Consider the following 20,856-nt stretch of genomic DNA (forward strand, 5'->3'; position numbering starts at 1 on the left):
TATTGATGTTCACGAATTTATAAATGACTTGGTTCTTACTAAATTTAAATAGGTTACATACATTTTTCAAATCAGCAATGCTACCACTTCAAATCTAGAAATTGTATGGAGATTACGTTTAAGTAAAGACTCATTTTCCATCTATTCTATGACTCGACTCAGACTGAGTCCAAGATTAATCAAATAAAATCTCAATGAAAATTTGCTTATTTTTGAACATTATATTGATTAAAAAATCTCGTAAGTTATTACAACCTCTACATCATCATTGATTACTTCGGTAAAATTCTATCGCGATTTTTGTTCCAGATCAAACGAGCGCTACCTAAAATATAAACAAAAACAAAATCCAAAAATTCCTTACTCAAAACAAAACAACACACTGTAACTAGTAATAAGTTCAAACAACCAACCCATCATCAACAAAGCCCCACCAACGTCTACCAAAATAAAAATTGTATGGATAGACTATTAGCTGGTAAACTATCCAGAAAACTTGGATTATCAGTACGAGATGAATTACCAAGAGATGAAAATGGAATGCAAAGTATTGATGAATATTTAGAAGATGATACACAAGATAATATTAGATTTCAACAAGTTGAAGAAGATTTACTACGACAAAAAAATTTAGAAAACCTAATAGAACCACCACGAATCAATAACGATCAATTACCAATACGGTCAAGAAGACAACAACAATCACCACCAGTAGAACCAACTGTTTATCAAGATGAGATAGATTACAATGATTTCGATTATGATAACAATTCCGATAATAATGATCCAAACCACACGAAAAACAATGATGATGATGCAGAGAATGATAGTAATAAAGAAAATGATCAATCACCTTTTAATTATGTAGCAAGAAGGATTAATTTTGATAATAATGATGATAATAATATAACTGAAAATGAAACAAATAGTCAAATATTTCAAATAAATAAATCACCAGCATTAAATAAACAATCACCTTTAAGATCTCCATTACCCGAACAACAACAACAGCAACAACAACAACAATTGATACAAGATGAAATGGACTTTGATTATAATCAATTCGATAATGACGATTATGATAATGATCAACAATATTCAGATCAACACATCGATAATGATATACGGTCTCATGATAACATCAATCAACGAAATCCTTCAATATCAAGAGAATCTTCACCTAGTTTACAATTTACAAGAATATCGAACCCCAGAAAATCAACACGAGGAACAATAAATAATGATTCAGATTCAATGGAAAAAACACAACCATCAATATCAACAACAACACAAGAAAATCAAGATGATTCACTAGATGAAACTACTTATGGAAATCAAACAACAACATCAGGTGATTACTTCCCCTCATCATCGATTGAAACAACCAATAACACCACCAACCAAACTAAAAGAAAAAAACCAACATCATCACAAGAAATAACAACAAGAATAAATTCATTACCATCACCACCCACAGAAGGATTAAGAAGATCAAAAAGAACCAAGATCCCACCATTAGCATATTGGAGAAATGAAAGAGTAATATATACAAAAGCAAGTCAATTAAGTAGTGATTTAGATGATCCTGATACTACATTGGCAAGAGATATTCATAATATTCCATTAAGACTGATAAAGGAAGTTGTTCATGTACCTGAACCACAAGGATATAATTATTCCAATAGAAGAACCACAAAAAGAAAACAATCACAACATAAATCAATAATAACTCCAATATCTCCAACAAGTTCAGATGATCAAGATGAACCAATAATAGAAAAACCAAATGTTCCAGGTGCATCATGGTTAAAAAATCAAGTATTACAATTAAATATTCCAGAACATGGAAAATTTGTTGAAAAAGCAATAGCATATAGTTCAGATTATGGCACTTTTAGATCACCAGCAATATACAATGAAGAAGATGGTACAACATCAGAAGATCCAAATCTTAAAATAGCTACTTTATTTAATGATATTATTGGAAATTGTGCAGTTGGAATGTTAGAATTGAAAGGTTTAAAACCACCAGTTAAAATTACTTCAAGTACTTATTTTTTATTAGTTGTAAAGGGAACTGTTGAAGTTTTATTTAATGATGAAAGTTTTATTGTTACAAAAGGTTGTAATTTTTGTATACCTTCTGGTAGTGAATATGGATTAAAAAATATTGGTCAATTTCCTGCACTTTTACATTTTGTTCAAGTTAGAGATGAAGAAATAGTAGAGGAAGTAATAGAAGAAAGATAAAATATTTGATAAATGTGCTTTTAAAAATAATTTTGTATTATTAATTTATAACTTTTAAATGTATTATTAACACTAATTTTTCTTTTCAACTCTAATTATTCTTCATCAATTGGTATTTCATCAACAACTCCAGTTTCTTTATTGTAATGACCAACTAAAGGAACTTTGAATTCAGAACTCGCAATACCAAATTGTTTTAAAATTAAAGCTTGTCTAACATCCAAAATATCACCCTCATTACAAACTAAATAAGGTTCTTCTAAAATAATTTTCCCACTTTTAATCTTTGTTGGAATTTTATATTTATTTCTTAAAGTTTCTTCTAAGGAATGTGACATTGGTATATCTTCTTCAATTGATATTTGTCCACCTCTTGAATATACTATTCCAGCAGGAATTTCAAAAGTTATTGGAGATTTTGATTTAACTCTTGTATAATCTTGTTTTGTATAATCTTTAAAATAATTTTTCACAGTTTCTTCATCTTCATTTGTAAATAATATACCAGGTATAATTTCATTATTTGATTTTTTAGATAATAATTTAGTTAATTTTGATAAATTTGATAAATATTCCTCTTCAATTGTTTCACCAAATGATTTTTGTATAACTTTTCTTTTCCCCAATATTAATTTTGAATCTGACCAATCCGATCTTATATCTTGTAAAACAGGAGTTCTTATATCTTTCATTTGTAATATCCAAACATTTGAATAATTATCTAATGCTAATCTTATTTCATCAAATAATTTTGTTTTAGCTTCTTTACCCTTTTTATCAGTTTGTGATAATGTGACTAATTTAGAACGTTTTGATTTAGGCATATTTGTGTGGTATAAATAGTATCAATTTATAATATATTATTCTTCAAATGTTTCAAATCAAAGGTTTGGTCTCAAATGATCATCTCGTTAATAATAGTATTTATTTTTCTAACAAATTCTTAAAGTACTATACCTGCATATAGATGATAGATATGAATAATTTAATATGGAAATCAATAATCAATATGATCCAATGTCTTTTTAATAAAGTTTGATTTTTGACAAATGGCAATAACAAATAAGCTGTTGTAATAAGTGGAAATTAGAATTTTAATGATTCATTTTTTGTTGTCATTAAATTTATTGAGTAATACCTAGTTTTCCAATTTAAATTATACCTATATAAAGATCCTTATCAAAATGATATTATTATACGAAAGATTATTATAAGATCTTAATCTATCCAAAGTTATAAAGACAATTTAAACGATATTAAATATATAAAGATGAGGCGTAGTTTATTAATAATTAATTGGGTTTAATCTTTTCTCATAATCTTTTAAACTTTACTTTATTTATTTATCAATTATGGTTAAGTATACAAAAACACATTGATAAATTATGAGTGACCAAATTAATGTTTATTTTTTTTGCCCTCCCCCCACCTCGACCTAAATTTATACGAAAGAGAGAGATAAAACTACATTAATGATAATTACATAATTTATATAAAAGCAAATCAAATGAGCTGTTCATTCTAAATAAGTTTGCCTAAAGTGTGTATATATATATATAAGCGGGTGCCATTTATAACTTGTAAACTTATTGTAAATATAATTGGCACTACAATTAATCTTATATTCATACAACTTTCAAGATAAAAAGTGTGATCAAATAGTATTACTATTTATCTTTTCAATATTAATATTAATTTTAAAGGGAGAGAGAGATTTTGAATAGAAAATTAAAAAAAAAAACTTTGATTAAATAAAAAATTCAATTTTTGATTAACATTATAAACCATTTTGATAGATTATATTTCATTAATATATTCAATTGATTATATACATATTAGCAAAATTTTCAAATCGTTTATTTTATACAACAATTGATTATAATTTCATAGAATCAAATTAATTTACATATATATCAATTGAGGTTGCATTAAAGTATACTCATAAATTTAGTAAACGAGGACAATCATCGAAGAACTTACTATCAATATACATTAAATTACCTTAAATAATATACCAATAATAGATAATGACAGATACATCAACTAGATCTAAAGAAACATTACTAAAACCAGCTGAAATTAAAGTATCACCACCATCATCATCATCAACAAGAAGTCAAGAATTGAGACAACCAATTAATTTTATAAACTCAAAAGATTCACCTAATTCATCTTCATCTACAACTACATCATCAATATATAACCAAGGTTCAGCATCTACAACAACAAGAAGAGGTAGTACTATTCCAAATTCAAGTGGATTAGGATCAAGTGGTGGAAGTCATTCAAATTCAACATCACCATCAAGAATAAGAAGTAATAGTGCAAATATAAATGATTTAACTCCAACCCCATCTCATCATCAACCGGCACATGCAGTTACAAGACAACGTAGATCATCATCATTAATTCAACATTTAGAACCTGATACATTAGATACAAAAATTGATCAAGCTTTAAATCCAAATGTTAATGCAAATTGGGTTCATCAAAAGGGTGCATGGATTATTCATATTGTTATAATTATATTATTAAAAATTTTTTATAATTTTATAAATGTTTTAGATAATGATTGGAAATGGACATTAACAAATTTAACTTATACTATTGGTTCATATATTATGTTTCATCAAGTTAAAGGTACACCATTTGAATTTAATTCAGGTGCATATGATAATTTAACAATGTGGGAACAAATTGATAATGGTGATCAATATACTCCAACGAAAAAATTTTTAATGTTAGTACCAATTTGTTTATTTTTAATTAGTACTCATTATTCACATTATGATTTAAATTTATTTATATTAAATGGTGTTAGTTGTTTGTGTGTTGTGATACCTAAGTTGGCTATAGCTCATAGATTAAGAGTAACTTTATATTAAATTAATTCCAAGTTTTAAAATCAAATTTATTATTAGATAAAGGATGTAAGATAAAATATAAAAGTACACTGGATAGGAAGATCCAGCTAGGAATGGAAAAAACTTAGCTAGTCAATGGAACAATGAAAAAAAAATATATAGTTACTTTTTATGTTAATTTTATTTCAAACTAATGACTTTGTAGATAATTGTTGAAACTCCGAATAGAAAGTGAAACTCACTTGATTAGTAACAAGTAGATGTTTTGACAGAAAACTTTAAAAATCCACTTATCATTGACAAATATTCATTCAATTTACATCTTTAATTTCGTAATTCTTTACCACTGTTAATATTACTACTAAATAAAAGTTTAATTTAAACTTGTAAAAGATTGATCAAATATTTTCAATCTTGTGTAATAAGAAAGCGCCCCACGTAGACTATACATAATAGCTCAAAAATAATTTGTACCAGTTGAATGAAAAAATTCTATTTCACTAATTTGAACTTAACTTTAGAATCTAAAGCATGAGGTTTATAAGAATAGATTGAATATCAGATTGAGGGGATTAAACTCAAATTTCAAGTGACATAAGTCTTAAAATTACATTATGGTAGTAATCATAATAAATAAATAAATAATTTATTGATAAATTGACTCTGAAATTAATTATAAGACAATAATTATAATAATAATTAAATGAAATATGAGCTGAAAAAAAAAAAATTAAGGATTTATTTAATCATACATAAAACCTTTTCAAATTTTTAAAAATTTTGAATCATCTCAGATTTCAATCAATTTGAACAACATCAAACATAACAATTCCAAAAAAAATGTCTTACGCTTTATCAGATACTCATAGACAATTAACAGAAGGTCATTTAAAAGATACTGATCCAGATGTATATCAAATTATAAAAGATGAAGTTGATAGACAAAAACATTCAATTGTTTTAATAGCGAGTGAAAATTTTACAACTACTGCAGTATTTGATGCTTTAGGAACTCCAATGTGTAATAAATATTCTGAAGGTTATCCTGGTGCAAGATATTATGGTGGTAATGAACATATTGATAGAATGGAATTATTATGTCAAGAAAGAGCTTTAAAAGCTTTTAATTTAAATCCTGAACAATGGGGAGTTAATGTTCAAACATTAAGTGGATCTCCAGCTAATTTACAAGTTTATCAAGCTATTATGAAACCTCATGAAAGATTAATGGGTTTAGATTTACCTCATGGTGGTCATTTATCTCATGGTTATCAAACTGATTCAAGAAAAATTAGTGCAGTTTCAACATATTTTGAAACTATGCCTTATAGAGTTGATTTAGAAACTGGTTTAATTGATTATGATATGTTGGAAAAAACTGCTATATTATATAGACCAAAAGTCTTGGTTGCTGGTACTTCAGCTTATTGTAGATTAATTGATTATAAAAGAATGAGAGAAATTGCTGATAAAGTTGGTGCTTATTTAGTTGTTGATATGGCTCATATTTCAGGTTTAATAGCAGCTGGTGTTATTCCATCACCATTTGAATATGCTGATATTGTTACTACAACAACTCATAAATCTTTAAGAGGTCCAAGAGGTGCAATGATATTTTTCCGTAGAGGTGTTAGATCAATAAATCCAAAAACTGGTCAAGAAATTTTATATGATTTAGAAAATCCAATTAATTTTTCAGTTTTCCCAGGTCATCAAGGTGGTCCACATAATCATACAATTGCTGCTTTAGCTACTGCTTTAAAACAAGCAAATACTCCTGAATTTAAAGAATATCAAGAACAAGTTTTGAAAAATGCTAAAGCCTTAGAAAATGAATTTACTGCTAAAGGTTATAAATTAGTAAGTCATGGTACTGATTCTCATATGGTTTTAGTTTCATTAAAAGATAAACAAATTGATGGAGCAAGAGTTGAAACAGTTTGTGAAAAAATAAATATTGCATTAAATAAAAATTCAATTCCAGGAGATAAATCAGCTTTAGTTCCAGGTGGAGTTAGAATTGGAGCGCCAGCTATGACAACAAGAGGTTTAAGTGAATCTGATTTTAAAAAAATTGTTGAATATATTGATTTTGCAGTAAATTATGCAAAAGAAACTCAAGCAAATTTACCAAAAGATGCAAATAAATTAAAAGATTTTAAAAATAAAGTACTTAATGAAACAGATGAAAAATTAGAAAATATTAAAAAAGAAATTTCTGATTGGGCTGGTTCTTTCCCATTAGCTGTTTAAATTTGATAATCTTTCGTACCATAATACTTTAGTCGTTATTTTTTCCTATTGTTATAGTAATTAAAAAAATGAATTAAAAAAATAAATAATATTAAATACATATATGTTTTTATGATGAAATAATGAAACTGCTCTGATTAAATATATTGTAGTTTGGAAGTCTGATCATATATTATTGTGGTTTGGAAGTTGTTACAATTCACACTACTTTCTGTTACTTTCTAAACAATATAAAAATCAAAACAAATAAATTTAAAATTTTTATCTGTTCCTTCATACAACACAAATTTTTTTTAATTTTTGACAACCAAATTTCAAATCTATCAACATACAGGTTCATCCTGCAGACTAATAATTATTTATTTGTTTACCTTTAAATTGTTAGAGATCAATCAATAAATATATTAAAACATTACAACTACAACAACAACATTAAGTAAATTGATCAAAATTAAAGTAGTTAATTACGTGTAATCAGTTCAAGATTCTTTGAAATGCCACCTTCTAAAAGAAATCAAAACCCCATTGAAAAACCTGAAGTTTTTGATCCACAAGTTTCAGCTGCTGCAAATTATTTAAATACATCAACAGAAGATCCAAATATTACATATCAACAACAACAACAACAATCACACCAATCTTCATTACCTCATCCAACAACTCAGCAACAATTACGTCAAATGAATCAACAAAATCATCATCATCAACAACAACAACAACAACAACAACAACAACAGCAACAACAACATCCTTATTATTCTGCTGAATTACAACATAGAGCTGAGTTACAAAGAAGACAACAACAATTACAACAACAAGAATTACAACAGCATCAACAATTACAACAATTACAACAACAAGAATTACAACAACATCAACAATATCAAGCTCAAGTTCAAGCTCAAGCCCAAGCACACGCACAAGCTCAAGCACAAGCACAGGCGCAAGCTCAAGCTGAAGCAAATGCAAGAGCTCAAGTGCAAGCACAAGTTCAAGCACAAGCTCAAGCCCACGCACAAGCTCAAATTCAACAATATCAACAACAACAAGAAGCTCAACGTCAATTACAACAACAACCAATAGCATCAACATCATCAGATCAACCATCATCGCCAGGAGGATTTTCAGATTCAGAAATTATAGCAGGAGAAGATTTAAGATCAAGATTTGTTGAAAATGAAATTATTAAAACTTTTAGTAATAAACCAGATTTAGTTAAATATGTTAAAAATATTTTAGGACCAGAAGAACATTGTAGAATAGTTATAAATAGTTCTAAACCAAAAGCTGTTTATTTTCAATGTGAAAGATCTGGATCATTTAGAACTACAGTGAAAGATCCTGAAAAAAGACAAAGAATTGCATATACTAAAAGAAATAAATGTAATTTTAGATTAGTTGCAAATTTATATCCAACTGAAAAAGATACTAAAAAAAGAACAAAAGAAGATCCAGAACCAAATTCAAATGATCCAACTAGTGTTACTTATGATACTGAAGGTAATATAATTCAAGATGATGGGATTTTAAATCATGAAATGTGGATTTTAAGAATGATTAACCCTCATCATAATCATCAAGCTGATCCAGTAAGTAAAAAAAAAAGAAATAAGCAATCAAGAACATTAGTTCAAAAACCAATAAATAAACCTCAACCAAAACAAAAATCTCATCATTCAAATCAAAATACTCAACAACCTCCAACAATTCATCATCAAAATCATAATAATCAATTTTCAAATGTTGATACAAATTTATCAAATATTCCATCAACTCCAAATTATCAAGAATTAATTGGTCAATTAGGTCATAATTTACAACAACAAAATCCAATTCAACAACCACCAAATCAAAATAATGATCCTTCTTTGTATACAAATTTAGATAATGGAACTAATGGGAATGGGAATGCTACTAATACACAACAACAACCACAAACTACTTCTTCAAGTATGGCTGCCGCTGCTGCTGCTGTTGCTGCTTTAAGTTCTCAAACTAGTGTTGATCAACATATTGATCCAAATGTTCAAGCTCATGATCATTCTCAATTACCAAGAGGTGGATATATGTAAAATTAAAAAGGTGACGAATGATAAAGGTGATTTTCTTCTCTCATTTCCCCTTAATTATGATAACTCAAAAAAAAAAAAAATAACTTCAAAGTTGTATTAATACTAAATAATTTTTATATTATAATCTAATATCCTAATTTCGAACTACTTTATATTTCGTTCTCTAATTTTTCATTACTTGCATTCAAACCTGAATTAACTTCCTCACTTTCACTTAAATCTCTTGACTCAAAATTATTCTTTTCAAACCCTTCTTCATCATCAAAACTACCAACATGCTCTTCCTCATCCTCACCCACATCATGTAAACCTAACCTTCTAGCTTCATCATCAATCTCTTGCATAGACAATTTAGGCATTTCATCAGCAACTTTCCAAGCAGGTTTTTTCTCTACATAACTTTTAGCGAAAATAATATCAATTTCTTCCAATGATCTACCTCTTGTTTCAATATACCAAAAATAAATAACAGGAACAAAAGCAAAATTAACACAAGCAAAAAATAAATAAGTACCCCAACCTGAAGTTTCTAAAAATTTAGGTACAAACATAACAACAGCAAAATTCATTAACCAATTTGTACATGTTGAAGCAGCACTTGCATAAGTTCTTGTTTTTAATGGATTAATTTCTGGTGGATATAACCAAGGTAATGGTAATAATGTAAATGCAAAAAATATAATAAATAAGAAAATACCAACTGCTGCACCTTTTGCATTTTCAGGAGTAGGATTAATTAAACATGCAAATGATATAGTAAATGAAATACCTTGTCCTACAGCACCAATCAAAAATAATTTTCTCCTACCTAAAGTATCAACCAAAAAAAATGATGGAATAGTAGATAATGCATATATAGTTGCAAAAACACCACCTAATATCATTGATAATCTGTATTGAGAATGATTGAAAATTGTTTGATAAAACAATAAAGTTGAATAATATATAGCTGCATTACATCCAGTTAATTGTTGAAAAAATTGTCCACTACATCCAATCAATAATCTTCTAAAATGTTGTGTTTTACCACCAGTAAAAATTTCACTTATACCACCTTGAACTTTAGAAAATTTATTAATTGATTCAATAATTCCAGATATTTCTTTACCCACTTCCTCATCATCTTCATTAACACCTTTTAAAGAACTCAATACAAATTTAGCTTCAATTTCATGTTTATTCTTAATTAACCAACGAGGACTTTCGGGACATCCCCAAATCCCAAATAATACAAGTAAAGCAAAAAAAATTTGAAAAGCAACTGGGAATCTCCAAGAAACAGATGAATCAATAAATGAAAATCCAAAATCAGTCCAATAAGCAATAAATGTCCCCACAGCAATAAATGCACCTTCCATATTGACTAAAAATCCTCTATTTTCTGCTCTTGACATTTCACTTTGCCAAACAGGTATAGTTGCAGTATTTAATCCATTCCCAACACCAGTTATAACCCTTCCAACAACAAAGTGACCTAATGGCCAATGAGGTCTAAATGGAGTAGTACTAATAATAGCTCCAATAACAATAAGCACAGAACCCACAAATATCAAAGGTCTTCTACCGGTTCTTTCACCTTTCCATAAAGCAAATAATGCACCAAAAAAGCAACCAATTTCATAAGATGCAGTAACTGCTCCTTGTATAGTACCATTATCTTTAGTTGCTGGGAATTCATAATTAAATTGATCAGCTGCTATTAAACCTGACATTAATCCTTGATCATAACCAAATAATGAAAATCCAGCTACTGATGTTGCTGTTATGGCTACTCTTAATGATTTGCCCTTGAGTCCATATGTATTTGTTCTTTTCGTAAGTACTCCTAGTCCCATGATTTAAGTATTTTCATGAATATTAAGGTGGTTATCGTATGAATATTGATCCAGTTCTAAAATTAAAATTGATAAAACTCCTGAATCTCAACTCATATTTATATTTTGAAAACTTATTAGACTATCAAAGTAGGATCTAGTGGGGTAAAACCAAAACAATCAATTTTTGCAAACGCAAAATTTAATTCTAATTTAGCCATATCTCTTGGTATATTAAACAATTGACAGTTAAGAAAAAAACAACAATATTGTGTCAAAAAATTCCCCAAGTTTAATCATAAGTAACAAATTATCTCAAATTTCTTGTCATATTTATCAAATAACTGAACCAAATCACAAACAATAAAAAATTTCTAATAGCCCTTTATAATCAATTCTATCAAGTTAATTTTTGTTCTTGTTTTAAATTAATCCGATTACATGAGAATGCCAAGTTTCAAGAAAAAAAAATCTATACTTAAGAAAAAAATTATTAGGAAGAAAAAATAATTAATAATAAATTTTGCAACCAAAATTTAAATCTAAAGCTTTGGATAATGACGTTATAATACATTGGAAGTAATGCTTGAAATTGTTGTCTTGAAAATCTCAAGAAAAACCGATTATTGTTTACCCTTCATATATACAGTTTTTTGGTTTCATCCCCATAGATGGAATTTCAAGATCCATTTCACTTCGTCTATTATACATTAAGAGATAGTCAATAAATTTCCTATACTTCGAATGTGTATGAGTCTCTATATTTTAATACTATATATCTAATACCATAATATTTCTAACTAAACATAAACCCCAAATATTAAAAATAATTAAATGTCTCTCTTTATAAATACAAACTTATGTGAAAAAAACAACCTCAATCTATCAGAATTTAAGAAAATTCATTAAACTTCTTCTTCTATATTAGTTGGTTTTCTTTCAAAAACTCCATTATTTTCAGCACTTGTAGAATCACTTATATCTTCTTTAGTTTCAAAATTATCTTTTTCAAAATCATCATCATATAATCCTAAATCTTTAGCTTGATCATCAATTTCTTGTAATGATAATTTTGGCATTGTTGCAGCAACTCTCCATGGTTGTCTTTTTTCAACATAAGCTTTTGCAAATATAATATCAATTTCTTCTAAAGATCTACCTTTAGTTTCAACATAAAAGAAGAAAATAACTGGTACAAAAGCAAAATTCATACATGCAAAAAATAAATAACATCCCCAACCTGACTTTTCAATAAAAGCTGGTGTAAACATGACAACTGCGAAATTAGTTAACCAATTAGTACATGTTGATACTGCTGATGCTGTAGTTCTTGTTCTTAAAGGATTAATTTCTGGTGGATATACCCATGGTAATGGTAAGATTGTAAATGCAAAAAATACAATAAATAAGAAAATACCAACTGCTGCACCTTTAGCATTTTGTTCAGTATCTTTAATTAAACATGCAAATGAAATAGTGAAAGAAATACCTTGACCAATAGCACCAATTAAAAATAATTTTCTTCTACCTAAAGTATCAACTAAAAAGAATGCAGGAATAGTTGAAATTGCATAAATAGTTGCAAAAACACCACCTAAAATTAATGATAACCTATATTTACTATAATTGAAAATAGTTTGATAAAATAATAAAGTTGAATAATAAATTGCTGCATTACAACCAGTAAATTGTTGGAAAAATTGAGTACTTGAACCAATAATCATTCTTTGGAAATGTTGAGTTTTACCACCAGTAAATAAATCTTTGAAACCAGTTTGTGCATTAGCAAATCTTTTAACTGCATCAATAATAACTGAAGCTTCTGCAATAACACTATCATCATCTGGACTGACATCATTTAAATAACCCAATACTTCATAAGCTTCTGCTTTTCTATCATGAGCTATAAGCCATCTAGGACTTTCAGGTAAATTAATAATACCACCAAATAAAATCATTGCAAATAATATTTGAAAAGCAACTGGAAATCTCCATTGAACTGATGAATTAATATAAGAAAATCCAAAATCAAGCCAATAAGCAATAAAAGTACCAAATGCAACAACTGCACCTTCTAAAGTAACTAAAAACCCTCTATTTTCAGCTCTTGACATTTCTGATTGCCAAACTGGAATAGTTGCAGTATTCATACCATTACCAATACCAGTAACAACTCTACCAATAACAAATTGACCTGTTTGCCAATATGGTTTAATTGCAGTAACTGAAATAATTGTACCAATAATAATAATTATTGATCCCATTACAATAAGTGGTTTTCTACCAATTTTATCACCTCTAACTAAAGCAAATATAGCACCAAAAAAACAACCTAACTCATAACAAGCAGTAACTGCACCTTGAATTGTTGGATTACCTTTAGTTGGTGGAAATTCCCAATTAAATTGTTCACCAGAAATTAAACCTGACATTAAACCTTGATCATAACCAAATAATGAAAATCCAGTTGTTGCAATAACAGTAACTGCTATTCTTAATTTTTTACCTCTTAAACCACCAGTGGCTGTTCTACCACTTAACCAGTCAAATTTACCCATTTTTTCTTCTTGTTGATGTATATAAAATGTAATATGGGTTATATACTAATTTTTTTTCTTTATACTAGTAAATTTGGTATGATTTTCTTGTCTATCGTATCTTTAAATTCTTATAATATGAAATTATTTGACAGATTTACCTTTGAATAATTGATTAATTCTATCTATGATGATGAATTTCAAGAAAATTAAAAAATCCAAATGAATAAATGTATAAAAAAATAAAATAAAATGAATGAATTAGATCTGAATTGAAGTAATAAATTCCTTGGTAAATAAAAAATTTCTTGGAGAAGATTTGAAAATTGGAAGAATAATTTCTATTTATATAAACATTGAAATTTAAATAAAAATTTTTATTTATTTATTTATTTTATTGTTAATTTGTTTATATTAAATGATACATTCATTAAATATTATTATTATTGTCTTATAATAGTATGTTTGTAAACTATTAATAAAGAGATTGAAAATTTTTGCTATTAATTAATCTTAATTTGGGGTTTATTTAATACACAATTTAATTTTTGTGTATGTAAATATGTATATATGTACAATAATTAAGTTTGTGTAATACATACGTAATTTAATAGTATTAAATTTTTAAACTTTTTTAAATAATTTATTTGACATATTATTTGAATTTTAATTTTATTTTATAACTTTAAATTTCTTTTCTCTGGAATAATTAATATTTAATAAATTAAATAAAATTAAAGTATATAATAAATGTAGATTCACTAACATTAAAAAAAAATATAATCATTTAGCCGTATAATATAGAAAAAAGAAAGGAAGATTAACATTAGAGTCAAAACTTTGAAGTAGTCAGTCCAACCAAAACCTCTTAAAGACAGCTGAACATTAGTTAATTAAGATGAGCGATATAAAAAAGATTATGATTCATGGATATTAAACTAAATATTATAAGTGGTGGAGTATCTTTAATAATTACTATTTTTCATAAGAAAATGTTTACTAACCCAAGAGATCTTTATTAATTATTTTTTAAATTATTTGAATGATGTAATTGAACATTTATATTTTATTTAAAATTTAAGTATCATATATATATATATTTTTTTGACTAAAATATTGAAGTTAAACGGCATAATTTAATTAAATACAATTATGAGTTTGTGTAAATATACTGTATCTTAGTCGGTAAAATACTGTATATAAACCATTTACTTGCATTTTGTTTTATTAATTTCTATAAAGATGTTTCAATTGTCAATTTTTTAAAAAAAAACAAGTATATATATAAACTAAACGACACTTCAATTATAAAATTTACAACTATCAAAATTTATAAAACTTGTGTTGATGGTATTGTATATTTTAAGAACTATTCTTGGTCATTCAAAAGTCAAAATCTTTCACATATTTATCTTGAATAAGCTTTATAATACCTAAAGAGATGAGTAGCAATTTTCAGAGAATGATGTACATTTTTATGAAAAATTGTGAAAAAATTACATACTACTAACTAAAATGTACATAATATTATTATCTATGCCAGCTTTGAAAATCTTTTTACTATTAATAAATCATGTGAGTGTAGTACGATGATATGATAGCAATAATCGCGTAAATTTTACTTCTTTTTAGTAAAACCTTGGCTGTATTTATTGCTCTCTTTCGTATAAGTAACTTACCGTCCATTTAAATCTGAATCATTGATGGTGATGGTTCTAACTTTCATTTAAAGTGATATTATCCTTTCTGAAAAGTTTTGAAAAACTCGAGTTTTAAACAGAGCGCAATTGCATCTCGGAATGGGAATGTTATATTCCTAAATACATTTTAATGCAAAAGAAAATAAAAATTAAATTAAGTAACACAAAAATAGTTTTTGTATTAAGTAAACTTACATATACATTTTTTATTATATTTTAAGTAATTGTACATTGATTTTAAAAAAATAACTAAAAATGCTAAAAATAAGATTCCACTATAAAAAAATTTAAGATTCTTTTAAGACCATAATATATTATTCAAGTGGGGAAGGACCGATTTTACAAATAAAATTAGTGTCGAGCTTCCATCTCTATGTTCAAATAATTAAGGTGAAACCATTTAATGGAGATAAATTCGGAAAGATTCAAAATTTACGTTGATGTTTCATAAATTATTTACTAAAACGATACTCAAAGTAATAAACAAATTTGCTTATTTAATGTTATACAAAACACAGTAAAAGAATACGAAATATAATTGACACAGATCAGTATTCTTAATTATAAGTACACTTCTGTTTCTGTGATAGATTAAATAGAAACCCAAGAAAATATAAAGACTTTGTGAAGCTTATACTCATCTCTTAAAGTTGTAAATTACTTGTGGAACACTAATAAAGAGTGAAAAATTTTCTGTATCTCTTCGAGAAATTTACTTCAATATGTACGTAATTAAACGTCAAGAAGTTGAAAATTTAAATTTATGCGTTTTATTTCAATATTTGTTTATTATCAATGCATGTAGAAAGTTTGTAGAGTGACAGTTTATCAAACTCATGAAAACACTAGGTTTTTTGATATTGTATTGGGTCTTGGCATTTCGTTTCTTTTATTACAAGTCGTTTTCAAAATATAACACAGAAAAAGACGATGTTATTAAAAACAGTTGTTATTCAGACTCGATAAGAAATGAATAAGTATTTTTAAAAAACATTCCCGACAAGAATAACATTCCAGCATCCACAGCTGAAGTGATTCATACTATTTATTCGGTACTGTCATGTATAATTTTAAACTATCTGTCAAAAAAAATTTTAAATAAAATTAATCCGAATATTTAAAATTGGTAACTTACATCATATTACATATTGTTTCATGTATCAAAACACCAAAATAATATATTATTATTATTATTTTAACTTATTAACATTTATATATACTACTGTACACGATTTTTAATATATACTGTTTAAGATTCAAGTAAGACATTAATAAACAATATTTAAAGTCTAATATAAAGGACAACAAATGGTTAAAATTAACATTAAGTGATTTTCAGTTAATACTCAATTGTTTCATTGAATGTATATAATCTATTATTTGATTTTACAGACGCGTAAATTCCTTTGTTTTCTGAAAATGGCTTAAATAATGTTTCATTTTGACCCTTTCCCCACCTTAACGTATTACTTAATGTTCATAACTTATTATCTTTTATCAATTCTTCTATATGACCTTTAGTTTTTTATTAAACTCAGTTATCGAAATCCTTATTTTAATGCCACCAATCAATAACACTTTAGTTTTTCATAGTCTTTCAGACCAGCGTAGATTAGAAGTCATTAATCAAAAACTTGATACCTAATAAGATTTTTTAAATAATTGGAAAATGTAGAACTATCTATTTTGTTATCATATTTGCATAAGGCATTGTGAGGTTGAGGATTATTAAAGAGGTTTGAAATCAAGGTCTCAAAGTCAATTAAAGTAAAATCAACAGAATACTTCTTCAACTAGGTCAAATTACTTTTATAGATTCGAATCACATTCCTTCTTCTGCTTTAGATCAAATTATATCCCCTGAATTTAAAATGTTGTTTTTTCCCCATATTTCAAATAAGGATATAAATAAAATTTTCCGTTTTGTGGGGTGATCTTATCTCCATTTGAATTAAAAATATTTAATTAATTCACAAGACAAATAATCTCTCGAGCGTTTTCCATTGAAGATCAGAGGGGTATTTTTATCAACATATTTACAACTCACAATTCTATATATTAATATTAGATTATGTTTTAAATTTAATCACTATATCAATTTCATTTCAACTTAATTTTATTATGGCTACTAAATACGCCCTTATAACTGGAGCATCGTCAGGTATTGGATATGATTTATCAATTGAATTATCAAAAAAAGGTTATAAAGTAATTGGATGTTCACCTCAACAATTTCTAGTTGATCAAAAACCATTGGAAGAAAAATATGGAGTTATATCATTACCATTAGATATTACAAACAAAGAACAAATCAATAAATGTTTTGAAAAAGTAAATGAAATTACTAATGGGAAATTATCAATATTATATAATAATGCAGGTATTGCAATAATTGGACCAGCTATAGATATAGATGAAGATAAATTAGATAAATTATTTCAAGTTAATGTAATTGGTCATATAAATGTTACAAAAAAATTTGCACCATTGGTTATAGCAGATAGAGGTACAATAGTTTTTACATCAAGTGTTGCTGCAAGAGTTCCATTAAGTTGGATATCAGCTTATAATTCAACAAAAGCAGCTATAGATGCTTATGCATTAACATTACATGGAGAAATGAAACCATTTGGTGTAAGAGTTCATAGTGTTATTACTGGAGGAGTAGATACAAAAATTAATGAAAATGGATCATTTGAACAAATTGATTCTTTTTATAATGTTCCTGGTTTTTTAGAAAGTGTTTTAACTGCTTCTTCAATGACAAAAACAGATAGTGTATCACCACAAGCTTACGCTAAAAAAGTAGTTAAAGATTTGACAAGATATAGAGATCCAGGGTTTAATTTATATCATGGTAAAAAGGCATATTTATTACATTGGATAAGTAGATATTTACCACTTTGGTTAACTGAATTTTTCATACAAGCTCATTTCAGACAATTAAAAGTGCTTAAATATATTGCTACCTTGGCTAATAAAGGTAAGTTTGCAAAAACTAATGATAAAAATTTTGTAGTTAAGGTTTATAAACCTGGTGATACGGTTGAAAAATAGTATATAAAGAATTGATTAATTAAGTATATTGATATTATTAAATTTATTGAATGTAGAGAATGTAAATTGTAACACTTGAACGTATAAATTCAAATTCAAAAGTTTATTCAGTATCAATCACTTGACCTAACCAATACTTAACATCATTACCTAAATTATCCAAAAATCCCAAACTTGCATAATCAGAAACAACACCAGTAATTTGATTAATTACTGATTCTTCAACTAATAAATCATTACCATTATTTCCAATACTAGAAACAAATTTATTTTTATTTTTTAAAATTATTATTAATTTATTTTTAAATTTAATAAAATAAAACATCCAATCATTATTTTGATTTGATTTAAATTTATGATAAAATTCATGAATATTTAAATCTAAACCCGTTAAAATTTCAATTAATTGATTATGTATATTAATTATAATTTGATTATTTTTCAGTTGTGATAAATTTGTTAAAATTAATGGAATTGATGATGTATATGTCTTGTTTTTCAAATCAAATATAGTATATAAAAAATCTGAATCAATATTTGAACTTATATTTATTGTTTTTATTGAATTTATAGATTTAGACATTGTTGAATTTAATACTTCTTGTTCTATATCATCTAACATTGGAATCAAGACATTATTTGTTAGTTGGTGGTAAAAATTTGGATCGTCTAATTTGTTGGTGTCGATTGATGAATATATTAGTGTTATATATATGTCATCTTTTACAAATGTTATTAATTGAAACTCTTCTTCTACAACATCATCGTCTTTTTTAATTGGCAAGTATACTATTTTTCTCCTGATTGATTCATCTTCTTGTATTCCATATAGGAATTGTCCATTATTTGCATGTTCTTGTGGTACTGGTATGCTATTATTATTAATTTCAACACTCGATTTACTTAAAAAACTTGGCATCGATAACCACCCAAAACCAACCTTTTTGTCATTTTCATCTGATGTTGTTTCTTGAGCTGTATTATCTCCTCTTATAATTCCAGAAACTGAATTCCAAGGTTGTACTACTAAGTTATTTGTGATGTTTATTGGATTTAACAAACTTAGTGGACCACTACTATCATCCAATTGCGGTATTTCTATATTGTCATGAGTATATTGTTGCATTATGAAATCATTTTCCATTAAATTGTAAATATCAATTAATGATTCATCATTGATTTTTTCATCGATCAGTTGAGACGATATATGTCCCAATTTTTTTGGAGATTTTGAAAAACAACTTATCAAAACGCTCAATGGAATCAACTCTTCATTTTGTAATAACTTCTTAAACTCTTCCTTTAACCTGTTAGATATATTGATCGAAGACTTTCGATACCGTATAGGCAAATGTATACTATTGAACCCTAAATAATTTAATTTATTTGGCCAATCTATATCTTCCGAATACTCCTGGCTGTTAAAAGATTTCAAGAATTTGGACCACCATTCATCTAATAATTTCTTGACAACATCTACTCCCAATTTTATATTTGCTTCTATAGATTTATTTATTAATTTGAAAAAGCAATATTGTTGTTTTATTAAATATTCCAATTGTTTAATTACTTTGTCATCATTAGAATTGATTGAACAAATAATTGTATATTCTAATTCAATCTTGTATGAAATTATAGTTTCATTCAGTAATTTTAGTATCATAGGATCTTGTTGACTCTCATTTGATTTTGCTCCAAACCCATGAATAAAAGCTGATATACCTTTTATAATTCCAATTGATTGATATTCCTTGGAATTAATTTCATTATTATTGCTTGGGTCTTCTTGAACATATGCAAGAATATCATCTGATGAATCGTTTTCTTCAAATTCTTTCAAATTATCATCGTTTTTAAAATCGACAATTAAAATATAATTCAATTTATTACGTATTAAAGGATTAATTGATTCCTTACTTATGTCATCATTTAACGATAGCGATAGTGATGATATATGAGGGAAATATTGAGTTATATAACTTGCCATTGATACATATTTTATCTTATTTTTAATCGAATAAATAAGTTGATATTGATGATATTTTTATTGAATCAACTATTTAAATTTAAGATTTATGAGATTAATTGAATCAAACACAAAATTAAAATACATACAGTCAAGTCGTAAATTAATAGCCAAAAAATATTTTAATTATGTCTCGCGCTACTAAGTTTTTATCCGACTTTTCCTCATAATTAATACCTGATGGACATTTTATTAGTACTAAACTTACGAACAATTTGTGTCTATTTTGATTCAAAACTGTCACAAAAAATTTCAAAATTTATGCCCAAATTTTCTATCTTTT

General features: G+C 26.5%; 9 protein-coding genes across 9 annotated transcripts; 5 read left to right on the forward strand and 4 right to left on the reverse strand. All coding sequences in view use genetic code 12, as the record gives it.

Moving 5' to 3' along the window:
- Window positions 1–459: 459 nt before the first annotated feature.
- On the forward strand, window positions 460–2,250 carry MIF2 (Mif2p; the record flags this gene model as incomplete). The annotated part of the gene is made up of 1 exon (XM_051766554.1): window positions 460–2,250. One exon carries the CDS (start codon window positions 460–462, stop codon window positions 2,248–2,250), a length of 1,791 nt encoding a protein of 596 aa, XP_051622610.1.
- A 95-nt stretch (window positions 2,251–2,345) lies between these two features.
- On the reverse strand, window positions 2,346–3,074 carry MRT4 (Mrt4p; the record flags this gene model as incomplete). Its single annotated transcript, XM_051766555.1, has 1 exon — window positions 2,346–3,074. One exon carries the CDS (start codon window positions 3,072–3,074, stop codon window positions 2,346–2,348), a length of 729 nt encoding a protein of 242 aa, XP_051622611.1.
- A 1,203-nt stretch (window positions 3,075–4,277) lies between these two features.
- On the forward strand, window positions 4,278–5,135 carry ORM1 (sphingolipid homeostasis protein; the record flags this gene model as incomplete). The annotated part of the gene is made up of 1 exon (XM_051766556.1): window positions 4,278–5,135. One exon carries the CDS (start codon window positions 4,278–4,280, stop codon window positions 5,133–5,135), a length of 858 nt encoding a protein of 285 aa, XP_051622612.1.
- Window positions 5,136–5,954: 819 nt separating this feature from the next.
- Window positions 5,955–7,367, forward strand: SHM2 (glycine hydroxymethyltransferase; the record flags this gene model as incomplete). The annotated part of the gene is made up of 1 exon (XM_051766557.1): window positions 5,955–7,367. The coding sequence occupies one exon, from the start codon at window positions 5,955–5,957 to the stop codon at window positions 7,365–7,367; it is 1,413 nt and encodes a 470-aa protein (XP_051622613.1).
- Window positions 7,368–7,861: 494 nt separating this feature from the next.
- Window positions 7,862–9,439, forward strand: RBF1 (Rbf1p; the record flags this gene model as incomplete). Its single annotated transcript, XM_051766558.1, has 1 exon — window positions 7,862–9,439. The coding sequence occupies one exon, from the start codon at window positions 7,862–7,864 to the stop codon at window positions 9,437–9,439; it is 1,578 nt and encodes a 525-aa protein (XP_051622614.1).
- A 149-nt stretch (window positions 9,440–9,588) lies between these two features.
- Window positions 9,589–11,274, reverse strand: KGF54_000626 (sugar porter family MFS transporter; the record flags this gene model as incomplete). Its single annotated transcript, XM_051766559.1, has 1 exon — window positions 9,589–11,274. The coding sequence occupies one exon, from the start codon at window positions 11,272–11,274 to the stop codon at window positions 9,589–9,591; it is 1,686 nt and encodes a 561-aa protein (XP_051622615.1).
- Window positions 11,275–12,158: 884 nt separating this feature from the next.
- On the reverse strand, window positions 12,159–13,811 carry KGF54_000627 (uncharacterized protein; the record flags this gene model as incomplete). The annotated part of the gene is made up of 1 exon (XM_051766560.1): window positions 12,159–13,811. The coding sequence occupies one exon, from the start codon at window positions 13,809–13,811 to the stop codon at window positions 12,159–12,161; it is 1,653 nt and encodes a 550-aa protein (XP_051622616.1).
- A 3,800-nt stretch (window positions 13,812–17,611) lies between these two features.
- KGF54_000628 (SDR family oxidoreductase) lies at window positions 17,612–18,547 on the forward strand (the record flags this gene model as incomplete). The annotated part of the gene is made up of 1 exon (XM_051766561.1): window positions 17,612–18,547. One exon carries the CDS (start codon window positions 17,612–17,614, stop codon window positions 18,545–18,547), a length of 936 nt encoding a protein of 311 aa, XP_051622617.1.
- A 103-nt stretch (window positions 18,548–18,650) lies between these two features.
- KGF54_000629 (uncharacterized protein) lies at window positions 18,651–20,534 on the reverse strand (the record flags this gene model as incomplete). The annotated part of the gene is made up of 1 exon (XM_051766562.1): window positions 18,651–20,534. The coding sequence occupies one exon, from the start codon at window positions 20,532–20,534 to the stop codon at window positions 18,651–18,653; it is 1,884 nt and encodes a 627-aa protein (XP_051622618.1).
- Window positions 20,535–20,856: the final 322 nt, after the last annotated feature.

Source organism: Candida jiufengensis, assembly GCF_024610255.1.
Source record: "Candida jiufengensis strain CBS 10846 chromosome Unknown scaffold8, whole genome shotgun sequence".
NCBI classification, from domain to species: Eukaryota; Fungi; Ascomycota; class Pichiomycetes; order Serinales; family Debaryomycetaceae; genus Lodderomyces; species Lodderomyces jiufengensis.